The 14,150-nt window shown below is 36.5% G+C and overlaps 1 protein-coding gene across 12 annotated transcripts in view; it reads left to right on the top strand.

Moving 5' to 3' along the window:
- The window catches only part of ANK3 (ankyrin 3), a 325,335-nt gene that overhangs the window by 148,994 nt on the left and 162,191 nt on the right, over positions 1 to 14,150 (top strand). For all 12 annotated transcript variants that reach the window (XM_076010011.1, XM_076010010.1, XM_076010009.1 and 9 more), the window contains 2 exons: positions 173 to 271; positions 13,627 to 13,725. In XM_076010011.1, coding sequence (XP_075866126.1) covers positions 173 to 271; positions 13,627 to 13,725 — 198 coding nt within the window. The remainder of the gene's footprint in view (positions 1 to 172; positions 272 to 13,626; positions 13,726 to 14,150) is intronic.

The raw sequence follows: 14,150 nt of genomic DNA, 5'->3' as shown, positions 1-14,150 counted from the left end.
TTTTGAGTCTTCTTCTGAAGAAAATTACTGTCAGAGAGAAACATTGGGAAGCATACTGTTCATAAAGGATGTTTAGAAAAAGGAAGAACAAGGGTGTACTAGGGGAAGTTTAAGAAGCAATGCTTTGGTTAAACCAAGGATTCTAAAACTGTTTTTTTCTTTTCTTTCACAGAATGACATCACTCCTTTACATGTTGCATCAAAAAGAGGAAATGCAAATATGGTAAAACTATTGCTTGATCGAGGAGCTAAAATCGATGCCAAAACCAGGGTAAGAATATAACTTACATATATGCTTATACTTATTTTCAGGAAGTAGGAATACTTCTCCGAATACCTTTGCGCTGCTTCAAAAATGGCTTTATTTTTGTTTCATTTATTGTAGTCTCTTAGAAAATGACTTCTACATTTATTCTTCTTAAGATGAGCTGGGCATGCTGGTGTATACCTATAGTCCCAGCTACTCAACAGGCTAAGGCAGGAGTTCAGGGCTATAGGGTGCTATGATTGCACCTCTGAATAGCCACTGCACTTGAGCCTGGGCAACACAGTGAGACCCCCATCTCAAAAAAAAACAAAATAATGGGATGGCCATATATATATTTTTGAGCTATTGTCCAGACCATGAATATATATATATGTAAAAAATACATGTTTAAATAGTGCTGAGTTTAATTATTAAAACAACATGTAAGATCTAGAGTTTTCATTGAGTTAAACTCTGCAAGCTGAGCTATTTAGTCAGTTTGATACTACAACCAACAGTTATTCTGTTTAAAAACAAATGTGTCCAGCCTTGTGCACTGCTGGTAGGAATGAAAAATGGTGTGGCCACTATGGAAAATGGTGTGGAGGTTGCTCAAAAAATTAAATATAGAACTACTATATGATTCAACAATCTCACCTCCAAAGGAATTGAAATCAGTATGTTGAAGAAATATCTGCACTTCCATATTCATTGCAGCATTATTCACAACAGCCAAGATGTGTAAGCAGCCCAAATGTCCATCAACAAATGAATAAATTAAAAAATGTGGTATATACGTATAATGAAATATTATTCAGCCTTAAAAAAAGAAGGAAATCTTGTGACATATGACGACATGAATACATCTTGAGGACATTATGCTGAGTGAGATAAGCCAGTCACAAAAGGACAAATACCACGATTCCATCTATATGAGATGTGTAGAGTAGTGAAAATCATAAACAGAAAGTAGAATGGTGGTTGCCAGTGGCTAGAGGAAGGGGAAATGGGGAGTTGTCATTTGGGTATGGAGTTTCAGTTTTGTAAGATGAAAAAGTTCTAGAGATTTGTTATACAACAATGTGAATAGAGTTAACACTACCGAAGTGTATGCTTAAAAATGGTTATAAGGGTAAAATATATGTATATTTTACCACAATTAATTTTTTTAAATTAAAACCCTCAGATCTGCCTAGCTAGGGGTTTATGGCATGTTGTTTATCTGGCGTGGTGCATTGTGGGTAGGAAAAAGAATTGAGACTTCAAATCTGGTATGAAGCCAGATTCTGCACGTAGCTAAGTGACTTAGGTAGGCTATTGAACCTTTCTGCTTCTAATTTCTCTATCTGCAAACAAGGAAAATTAATGGCTACCTTGTAGGATCATTGCCATGATCAACATAATGTTTAGAAAGTATACCAGCATAAAGTAGGCCAGAAATACATTCCAGCCATTGACAGTATATCTCAGAGCCCCAATTAGTATTAAACTTCTAACCAAGCATTTTCTTTTTCAACATTTCATGTGTTTGTTATGGAGTCTGAGCAAGAGCCAGGCTAATAGGTGATCTCACCATAAACATCCACCTGAGGGCTTTAGATAATTTCCCTGTCTTGTGATTGTACCTCCTACAATCCTGTGCTTCCTCCTTCCAAGAATTCTCATCTCCATGTCTCTAAAACTAGCCTACTAACCTCAAATCGATTTCTGTAGTGCTTTGATTTCCTGCTTCATTTATTATTCATTGCATTTGTTGACTCAATCAATAAATGATTATTGAGTGTCTACTATGGGCCAGGCATAGCAGGTGAAAGAGCAAGACGACACCTTCCCTGCCCTCATGAAGCAGGCAGGCTAGTTTGTCTTCTGTACTCTGACCCTAAGACAGTCCAGCCATAGAGATTCAGCAGGAGACTCAGAGTTTTTTTTTCTTGATGACTACTGAACCTAAAAATTGTGTATGTGCCTTAAAAGAAATACGGTTTCTAGAGAGGGAAAGTGAAGGAAGACGAAGGCTGCCCCCTAAAGCACTGTCTGGCAGGGGAGGTAAATTGAATACAGGTCCTGTTGAACTAACTTTGCACCATTCCAGTAAGAAGCAAGTATGCGAGAATGCTAGAACCATGGCTTTAAATGGCAGGGATCTTCGGCTCAGCATGGGCTAAAGAGGTTGTAAGGAACAAAAAGCAGAGGTGCATTGCTTATGTCATTATCATGTGGAGACAAGGGATCATTTGTAAGCAGAGGGAATCTTTGTGAAGGGAAATGAGAGTTATGAAGCCAAGCGCAGAAGACAAGCTTGAAGAGATGCCTAGATATCTAGCCGGTGTTTTAGATGGCATATGGATTGCAAATGACCTTATTGCTCCTTCCCTTGACATAGTCTTCAGTCACTAGAATAGCAAAATTACTCGTCAGCTGGACACAGGGGTTCATGCCTGTAATCCCAGCACTTTGAGAGGACAAGGCAGCAGGATCACTTGAGGCCAGGAGTTTGAGACCAGCCTGGACAACATAGAAAGACTCTGTCTCTACCCAAAGAAACAGTTAGCCAGGCATGGTGGCGCACACCTGTCATTCTAGCTACTCAGGAGGCTGAGGCAGGAGGATCACTTGAGCCCAGGAGGTCGAGGTTGCAGTGAGCTATGAATGGGGCCACTGCACTCCAGCCCTGGTGACAGAGCGAGACGCTATCTCTAAAAAATTACTTGTCACTCATTTGAGATCATTTATCAAACTTAATATGCCATATTTGGTACAGTGGGAAAGGAAATGGTACACAGGAAGTTCAGGTCCCATCTTTAGGGGGCATATAGTATCACAGGGCTGGGCCAGGAGAAAACATACAAATTCTTCTGGATAAAGTATTAAACATAGGAAATAATGTACATAGGCAAAATCTGGTGTGCAGCTTGCTTTCTCTACCACTTTGCCTCCTTGTTCTGAGGCCTATATTATTTTCAGCCCAGATATAGGCTCCTTTTTACCTTCCATTCAGTTTTGACTTGGATTGACTTTTCTCCCACGCTATGTGAATGTGAAGGAAAGACGTGGAGAACCAGAGAACAGAAAAGCCTTCCGTCCTTTTGCTGTTGTCCTGCATGGAGTGGGTTGGGGGAAGGGTGTCAATTGTGCATAGACTAAATTCCTGGCAGGCTGAATGGAAGAAATCATAGTACATACCCCAAATCTGTAAACTGTGTCGTGTTCTCCTCATCAAAGCTTCCCTTCTCTCTTGCTGAAATGCTGAAGTAGTGATTGGGTGTGTGGGTGGAAGGGAGGGAGCCGGCTAAAATGTCAGAAAGCCACAGCCTAAAAACAAGAAAGTAGAATGACAAGTTTTAACTACCCAGTCTTATAGCACTTGAGAAAATAGATACTGTTATCTCCCCGTCTACCTCCTACCAAGTAACTTACTGTTGTGGCTGCCTTGTTTGCATCCAGCAAATCTGACCTGCTGCACACCAGTCCCCATGTTTAGAGACAGGAAAACATCTCCAAGGCCAGCATTGTAAAGGATCTTGTCCCTATTGCTCTACGCCCTGCTTGGGCTGCTGACTTAGTAGAAGATTCCCTTTCAAAGAAGACTCTTGGAGCTCTTTCATTCAAGGAAGTAAACTTGAGTTGTGTTCAGAGTAATTCAGGTAAGGTCTGAGCAAGATCTTATCAGCTGGAAAAGCAGAATGAGAGTGAATTCAATTTCACTCTAGTGCCTGATCTCCAGTCTTACGTGTGCCTGGCAAGTGATAGATTGTGCCCTGAGCAAAGTTCACCCTCTCGAATGTTTTCCCTCTCAGGACAGATAGGGAGTTGTTCCCCATGATCTCACCATCTCAGCTGGAAGGGCACTGGATAGTGTAACTTTTAAGAATAATTAGTTACTGTAAAAGTCAAGATGATTGTACATGAATCTTCCTGGAGAAGTTTAGCTAGGATCTGATGAATCACAGAACCTTCATGTTTCTATTTAGCTCATTTCAACAAAGCTTTTCCTATTTCCTCAGCCCCATAAAGCTGACTACTTTCAACTGGCTTGTTAACTCATGCTTCTATGGCTAGCCAAGTGTCCAATATGTTAGAGTATCTCTGTACTAATGGTGGGAAATGTGCTACAATGTGATCACCTATTCAGGCAAATGTTTCAGTCTGTTGTACAGGCAGCATTCTAATTTTAAAATGATTTAGGAAGTTTTGTTTATTTTTTCAACACGATCGTAATGGCCTTGTTTCTTTATAGACTAAAATGCTTTGCTAAGGTTTCTTTCCACTGAATTCTTGCTCTCTTCAAAGCCAGAATGAGTATTTGGCACATGTTGAAGGAAGATACTTTGCGGTAGATGGTCTCTTATCATTTTCATTTTCCTTTGCATCAATTCACAGCCCAATTAGAGACTCAATATGGACCCTAAGTGAGAACCTTTTAGGACTTGAGTTCTCTCTTCTCACTGACTCCTCTCCATCTAATAATAAAGGCAGCTGTGCTTGTATTTAGTGCTTTAGAGAAGATGCAGAGTTCCAGGTAGAGTCAGTAATAGCAATACTCTGATTCCCAGAGTGCTACTCTAACTCTGCCCCTCCCAACTTCCAGCCTTCTTCACAAGATGCCACTGCCCCATCCTCATAGAATCCCATTACTGCGACATTACATGCAGAGCTATACCTTGACACTAAGATGCACATATTTATCTTAGTATCTATAGTACTTAGCTTCACTTCTTGGCACATACTAAATGCTCAATCATTATTTGCTAAATATATTGAAATAAGATACACTCCACTCCTTAATGTTACATTTATCAAAAGTTCTTAATTTACTTGACTTTACACTGGTCCTGTGGTAATGTCATTTTTCTCCCTGAAGTTAATGGCATCCAAGTCATTTATGAGAATAAAGAGGTATTTATTTATGCACAGATAGATAACGGGTTTTCAAAATACTTCCAATCTGTCAATTGTTAAATTCTTACTATCTGGGAAAGTGTCAAGCAACACTTGGATGGTCTATGATTTTAGCCTATGCTTTCCCAGAAATGCCACTGGTTCTGTTTCTCAGGTTAAATACTAAGAAAAAAAGAAATATTGATATTGACTTTTGCTTTTCATTATATTTCCAGAAGTATGATTCCCTTGGTTAAAAATGTTAATAAATCCTTGAAGAAAATAGTAGATATTTCAAAGTCATAAAGTAGTCTCTCTCAAAGAGAAGATTCCAAAACAATACTTCTTCCTTGAAGTTCTAAGGTAGACATGTTAACAAGAGCATTTGAAATAATGCAAAAGATATTTCGATATTAATGGAGAGTAACTTGAAAATATTTCTTCATGTCATACAAAAATATATTGATTTTTTTTCATTTTTATGTCAAAAACACTATAGGTTAATTGCTCTGATTAAAAGAAGGACAAGTAATCATGAAATATTCTTAGCTTTTTAAGTATGAGGCGTTCTCTTTGAAGGAAAGAATGTGTTTTTGCAGTTGCAAAGACTTCTAAAAGCATGGAAAGAGCACTGTTTATTTTATTTCCTCCCCTCTAATGATTTTAGGAAACCTCATTTTCTTTGCCAAATTAGAGATATAAAAGCAAATGTCATTTGCCTGTTTCTCTTAAAGAATCTACAAATCAGGCTCAGGACAGTTAATTGCTATGTAGTACCAAGTGCTGGTGGTCAGAAAGTAATCTCCTTTTTCTCCTATTTTTCCTTGATATATGTTGGTAATACAATTTCTTTTAAATAGCTTGATATCCATGAGGCACACAAGTACACTATGGTTATCAACTACAAGCAACTTTAATTTCCTCCTTCCTCAAAGGAATGATTAAGTAAATAAATAAATTGTTTTTATTAATTGTGAATATTTGAATTTTTTAACCTGTAACATCTTAACTATATGAAAATCACCTTTGCATATTTGAAATCATGTGTAATAGGTTAGTCAGTATCTACCAACTAAAAATTCAGGAATTCTATTATGTATTCATAGTAGAAGGCATATTCACGAAGTGGTGTATGATAGAAACAAAAAGTATGATGGTGTAGTGTGTACAGACCACATATTTTATTTTTACTCAAATGTATGGCTTCAAGTAATGATGGAGTAGCTTGCATTGGACTAAGCCTTGTCCTGATAAAATCATAAACTCTGGACAAAAAGTCTCTATAATATATCACTCACAATATCCAATATGTAATTTAAAAATTACTAAACAAAGTCAACTGAAAGATGTGACTTACAGTCAAAAAAAAGTTAAATAATAGAAACAGATCCACAGATGAGTCAGCTGTTAGAATTAGCAAAATTGAAAATAACTATGATAAATATATTAATCTGTAGGAAAAGATAAGTGTAATGGGTAAAGAAAGGAAGGATTTTGGGAGAAATAAGGAAACTATTTTTTTAAAGAACCAAAAACACAATATCTGAAATTTTTAAAATGCATTGAATGGGATAAATAGCAGATTGAATTCAAAGGAAGAAAAAATGGTGGATTTGAACACAAGTCATAGAAATCATCCATACTGAAGCACAGAAAGAAAAAAAAGTTAAAAATCAGATACACCATCTCAGAAACCTTTGGAATAGCAAGTTGACTAAATCCATACAATGGAGACTAAAGAGCAAAGGAGGAGTAGAATGGAGCAAAAACTGTTTATATTTATTTCCAAATTGGATCATATAAACTACAGTCCCCTGATCAAGGAGCCTTAGGATACCCCCAAAAAGGATAAATACAAAGGAAACCACACAGAGGTACATCATACTGAAACTGCTAAAAAGCAAAAAATAGAAACAATTTCAAGCAACCAGAGACAAAGACATATCACGAATGAAAAGCAACTGTGCAAGGGTTATCTGACTTCTTATCAGAAACACTGGAGGCCAGAGACAATGAAAAAACTTTAAAGTGGTAAATTAAAAATATCTGTCAATCTAGAATTTATGTCTAGTAAAAAAAAAAAATTGACATAGTAAAAGCAAAATAGTTTCAGATGAGCAAAAGTCAATGTAATTTTGTGACCATCAGACCCATACTGGCTAAAATACTAAAGCAATTTCTTCCACCTAAGGGAAATGATACTAGGTAGAAATTTGAATCTAAAATAAAGGGAAAATAAAGTAATAAATATGTTGATGATATAAAAGTCTATTTTTCTTTTCTTGAGTTCTTTAAAAATCAGTTATTTAAACAAAAATATCAATCTATTGTGAGGTCTATAATATACATAGAAATAAAATATTTACCACAAAAGATAAATAGTGTAAATAGAATCATAATATTGTATAAGTCTCATACATGGAGTGGTATAATATTAATTCAGTATGTAATATATGTACTATTAATATCATTACTATATAATAATATAATAATATGACATTATTTAGACTGTAACAAGTTAAAGATACATATTGTCATTCTTAGAACAACTGCCACCTGAAAAAGGATTTAGCTAAAATGCCAGAGGAGGAGATAATCAGTGATAAGTGTAATGATTCCATGATCAGAATACTAACTAATACTCAACCCCAGGGAGGACAAGAAAGGAGGGACAAAGAACAGAGTGGAAAAATATGCACAAATAGCATAAGGGTGTGTTGTAGTATCAGAAGGCTGTAGTTTTCCAAGCAGAGAGAACACAGAAAGATTTTACCTTATTTTAGTTTAATTTTCACAAGATGAGGATACAGCCAGAATTTTAAGTGAAAGTATTGATACCAGAATACCTTTGCCACTAGACTATAGTTGAGGCCCTTTAATGCCATCATCATAACTCTCTTCTCCTGAACAGTAGCTATATTTTCTTTCATTGTTTTCAGTCTTTAATTAAATATTATTACATTCTGTTTCATACCCATGATGTATCTGTAGACTTCTCCCTGCTTGACTTCCTGTTTCTTCTCTCAAGTGAATTTTTTGCTTAGGAAGAAGAAAGACAGGGATCTAGAAGATACAAATCACAATAAATATGTTTCTCTTGAAAATATTTGCCAAGTCATGAATTTGTGTCACTCCATTATTGACTTTTAGCAAATTCGGCCCATTAAGGACATATTCTGGGTTCATATTCCTAGGTGTCATGTCAGAAAAAAATCAGACCTGAAAGTAAGCCTTTTTGACCTTCATGTGCACAAGGTTTTGCTCTTAAGCTAACATAAGAGAGCATTCTGCCCAGCCAGTGACATGCAGTCCCCACTTCACTAATAAGATTACTGTCACTGAAATGAAATATGAGATCCGGACTAGCCAGTTTGTGTTGCTTCAGAATGCTGCCTGAGGGAAATTTGTTCATTATGTGAGTGCTTTAACAGTCGAGGGAATTGGGAAAAAAATTACTAGCCCCATACAATTTCACTTTCTTCTCATAATGTTACTATGGCAACTCAGCATCCCTCTCTCCTTCTCTGCTGTCCGACTGCATATGTTGCCTTTCTTGAGGCAGCCTCCCTCCATCCCCCCAAATTGCCTTTGCCTAGCATTTTTCAACTGGAAGTTAACACTGTTGTATGCAGTTGAAAAACTACTTTTTTGGTCCAGGACCCATTCTAAGTGACACTGTACATTAATTGTACATTTCTAGGGTTGAAAGCAAGTAGGAATGGTTATTTTGCATTGAAAAACAGCATTACTCTAATTTTAGGGAAAGGAGTACGCCAGTGCACTGCTGTGTTGCAAAGCACAATATCGATAATAGCTCTTTTATTAGGCTTCTAGTATTCTGAGTTAGAAAAAGGAAAAGTCTTATTTAGAGCAAATTCTGAGAGCTAAGAGAGTCGGGCACATTCTTAAATCTAATCCCAATTTACAAGTCACTTATTCTGTTGAGAATTTTATTTTTCTGGAAAAATAAGGCACTTTAATAGTGCTTCTGAAGTAGACAAAAATGAGTCTACTCATAAAAAGGATAACAGGAAAGGAATTTTTAACCAACTAACTAGAAGATATTTTTAAAAGACTAACCTGAAAACCCATTCATTCACTCACTCCATTCATTCATTTACTTAGTAAATTTTTTTAAGCAACTTTCATGGACATAGTACAGAGTTACTGCCGCTGTGAGATTCACTTAACCCTCCAACTGTTAACCTTATCCTCAGAGATAAACTAGTGTTAAAGAAAATATTATTTGTGACACTTGTAAAAGGATAGTAAGGCAGAATTTATTCAAGGGAGGCTACTACATTGGAGTTTTGTAGTAGAGAGATCTGGCTCGACTCTGAACACAGCAAGGAAAGGTGGGAATTTATAGCCTTGGAGCAAGGTGAAGGTGAGTCGGTGGAAAATTACTAAGAGGGAAACAACAGGAGTAAGAGGAATTTTGGCTAAACTGACTTGACAGGATTATTGTGGAAAGTAGGCAAGGGGGATAAGATATGGAGGATGAGAGATAAAGAATTTAATCAGATTATCAGATTCCTGCTAAGCAGAGACTAACATATGGAAGCCCCAAAATTCAGGACCTAGATGAGAAGAGAATTCAGAGAAGCCTGATGAGAATGAGGTCAAGAAAGAAAGTCTTTGTCACTACTTAAAATGACAGTGCATGCCCACAAATAACTAAAGTACTAGATAAATAGTTATAGGTTCCCCAAAAGAGGTGCAGAAAATAAGACAGAAGTCTTGAAGGTGGAAAGGTTACATTTAGTTTGGGGAAAGGCTTCAAAGAAGCACTATACTGTAAAACAGTCAGGATTTGGATCTTGGAGAAAGTGGGAAAAGAACCCCCAGGTACGTGAAGTGGGGTGGGCAAGGCAGAGAAAGGAGAAAATGAGAGACGCTTTCCGGAAGAGGCAGAGAGTTTGTTAACTAGAGTAGAAGTGAAGGGAATAGGAAAAGGCGAAGTTGAACCAAGTGCAGCAGGGACTGATCTTAGAAGACTTTGAATGCTAACCTGAAGAATTTAGATTTGGCTGAGAAGTGGATGACAGCTACAGAAGGTCTTTCTGAACAGAGGGGTATTATAATCAGCACTGTGCTTCAGAAAAGTCAGTGATGAGCCACACCAGCTTCAGAGCCAAAAAAATTAGTTCAAAATTTAAATATTTTTATCCCAAAATAGGTATGAAGTACAGTCAGTCAATGCCTGCTGATTTTCTTCTTTCTTCTTTCTTTCTTTTTTTTTTTTTAACTGAATTAAGTGTGAATCGTTAAATGGCAGATACTTTTCAGTCCCACCGTAGATCAGCCTCTGTAAAACCTGTGATGCTAATTAAAGATCCTGCATTAACTCTCAGCACTAGTTTTCCACTGACCTGTCACTGTCCCAGCAGCCGGGCCAGCACTGCCTGTGCAGCCGGGCAGGGGTGACATCTTGTGTGACTTCCTGATGAGGGATCCCTCCTGCCGGGATTTTGGCTCTTTGAAGAGCCACACACCTTTGAAAAGTGCCAGTGTGAATTTGTAGAGGATCCAAAGGAGACAGACACTTGAAATTAGTGCTAAAAATACTGCAAGTTCTCAAGAACCACAGTTGAGATAGCTGTGCTTCTTCTGGTAGCTCTTTGCACTTCAGCCAGAACTGATGAGTTTCAGCCAGAACCTTGGAGAAACTAGCTGACTTCCTCTTTGAAGCAAGGTGATTAAAGGAACAATGGCTGGAACAATAGCACTTCACAGCTCTTCCACTGGTGAAAAATGTCACCTTTCTGTACTGAGTCTTTAGATTCTACATGTGTTTAATAAACACCAGAAATGAGACCGAGTAGCTTCAGAATATATAGCTTAAAAAAGACTAAGACTGACTGAAAGTTTGAACATAGCGGTTCTGTCTTAATAACCCCTCCTAAGACATCCTTTAATTGTCTTCTATAGTCAGCTCTCATAGTTCTAGCCTAGTTCTGAATTTGTCCTGTACAGCCTTGGGTGAGTCATTTCACCTCTTTGAACCTTACAGTCCCCATTTATAAAATGAAGGTCATTTTGAGGGTAAAATGATATGATATCTTGGATTTGTTTCAAAATAACACAAGAAAAGGAAATAGATCACAGTGTAGGTAAATCATGATTGACCACGAGGCAACAATTGTTGAATTTGAATTAGCTACCTAGAGATTCATTATACTCTTCTGTCTAATTTAGTCTGAAATATGTTTAAAATTTTTCATAATTAAAACCTTTTAGAAAGGTGAAATCAACAACAAATGTATGTGTAAGAAGAAACAGTATACGTCAAAGGATTAAGGAGTCAGTGGTCCAGATAGGTTTTGCTCTTAGTCAAACATGTTGCTACTTTGCATTCAGTGTGTAGCATTTCACTTTGAGAAAGAAAATTTTCAAGGATAAATGAAAATAATTATTTCCTGTATAATCACAGTTTGAAGATGTCTACACATATTTCATTATCTCTTATATCTTAGAGTCTACTTAAGAGAAAATGAAAGAAACAATTTTGACCTTTCAGTTCATAAATGACAATTACTGTAGCACAGTCTGCGTGAAATTTTTTTTTGTGGTGGAAGGTGGATGTGATTATTGTATTATTTCTCCTTCAGATGTATTCAGGTTTTACAATTATAAAGAAAAGCTTTGGACTTCATGGTGTTTTTCTTTTTAAATCTATTATTTTATTAGCAAAGTGCTGTTTCCACTTGAAAGATTGCTTTACTTTGGTTTATAAAAGCAGATGTTTTAAATCAACATGAAAAGCAGAAGATTTAAACATTCTCCAAAAATATTCAAATCAGGTCATGTACTGTTTGCAATTCAAATTTCGATATTAATGAATTTTAATACTATTGAGATTTGGCCTGCAGTTTAGAAATAAGGGTACATCTTACTGCTTATATACTGGAGTAATTAGGCTTACTTTCAAGATCTGCTCACACAATCTAGAAAGTTATTTGAATATACTGAATCAAATTTTGATGTATTTTTAAATGGGATTATCCTGAGAGTAGGTATTAAGTATCAGTTTCAGGGATCTTCAAGTTGGGGAACTCATAAACTAGTGTGTGTGTGAAAGTACCTCCAAACCATTTGGGATTACTTAGATAGTTTTAAGTGAATAACTTTCCACTTCCTCAACTTCCTACTCAGTCTCCTTTTCCATCTATCCTTCAACACATAGTCCTTCCCTCCTATTACCAAGAAAGGCCTAACACTCTCTTATCTACAGAGCCCAGTGGCGCAAAAATCCCAGAGGGATAGGCAGCAAAGGGGAGAATTCAAAATGTTGGTATCCTATTGAGAAGTACATAACTCTAATGGTCAGGTTAATCCATTGTTACCAACAAAAATGAAGGGCCTAATGAATAAACTGGCCTATGATGGATCATTAAAAAGAATTCTGGGTAAAAGATTAAGTGATTTTTGACATGGAATTCAAGAGTTTGGTGAATTAGTGACATCACTATAACAAAAGTCTATCGACTTTAGCAAATAAGATTTCTCAGCACTAACATCGATAAAAACAAAAATTAGGGCTAGTTTTGATGCTGAGCCCTGTCTCATTCTAGCAATAACTATTCGTTAGCAGATACCTAAACTAGTTGTGGGGAAAAAATCCGTCTCACTAAAAAATAAATTTTTGATTGTTTTTATTGAATAATCACATATATATTTTTGTTGTTTTCATCAGTTATGTTTGAATACCTATAATGATAATCCCAATCAGGAGATTTATTTTTGATACATAGAGCCTTGTATTTTCAGGTAATCTTTAAACCTTTCTTAAATTTAAACTTATACAAGTTCATGGCAGGGAAATATGATGTGTTAACCAGTAAAAAACACTCCAACAACTAGTCATGGTGGCTCACACCTATGGTCCTAGCACTTTGGGAAGCCGAGGTGGGAGGATCACTTGAGTCCAAGAGTTCAGGCTTGCAGTGAGCATGATGAGGCCATTGAACTCAACTTGGGAGACAGAGTGAGACACTGTCTCAAAAAATAAATAAATAAATAAATAAATAAATAAATAAATAAATAAATAAATAAATAATAAATCACTTGAGCATAAAATTACATAACATTAAGATAAAATTATGAAATTACATGTGGGAAATGCAGTGGAAATAGCACAAGAGGAGAAAGGACCAATGCAAAATTCCTATTACAAATCCTTATTTTGAAAGCATATTCATGTTTTTTAAATGGTGGGCATCGACTTACTTATAGTATTTAGATCCCGTTGGATATTCAAAAGAGAAGTGGGACAGTTATATATTTAAATGTTAGTATTCAAACTTGGGGGAAATTACATGGTTTACAACTACTTAAGCTTATGAAAAAATATGAAATTATTTTATGACATATAGGAGCAAATGTTTGAAGCCCATTGGTCCACAGCATGCAGGATATCATGCTGGATCTTGAGGAAATATACAGCATTTGTGAATAACTTACTGTCAAATCTAATTGACGATGTTGTCTTGGTTCGGCAGGACGGTCTGACGCCACTGCACTGTGGGGCAAGGAGTGGCCATGAGCAGGTGGTGGAAATGTTGCTGGATCGAGCCGCCCCCATTCTTTCAAAAACCAAGGTAATTTATTTTCAAATTCCTTGACGTTAGACTGTATTTAGCTTTGAATTCCATGGCTGGTTATATGACCCAGCCTTTTGAATCCTACAGAAAATAACAGTTTCAATTTAATAATTAGAGTAGCTATGTTCACCAAATCTTGGAAGAACCTCAAAATAAGTTTATGAAGTCTTCATGTGGAATGCACTGACCAAAAGTCTATCAGTGCATATGGTTTTTTGCTTTGTTTCAAGAACACTTACTGCTTGATTTTACTCTGAAATGTTCTTAGCTCAGAAACGATTACTTGTTGCTTTAAGAAAGACTGAAAGGGCTTACACTCTCTAAAGTCTGGGTGCTGGCTCTCTTATTTTAGCTTCTCAGTTCATTTCTTCAGAATTCGCAGACTGTTCAAGAGGTCAAGGATATCACTTAGTTGATGAAGA

Source organism: Microcebus murinus, chromosome 14 (genome assembly GCF_040939455.1).
Source record: "Microcebus murinus isolate Inina chromosome 14, M.murinus_Inina_mat1.0, whole genome shotgun sequence".
In the NCBI taxonomy this organism is placed as follows: domain Eukaryota; kingdom Metazoa; phylum Chordata; class Mammalia; order Primates; family Cheirogaleidae; genus Microcebus; species Microcebus murinus.
Note: the sequence above shows the minus strand (reverse complement) of the source record. Positions and strands in the feature narration are given on the sequence as shown.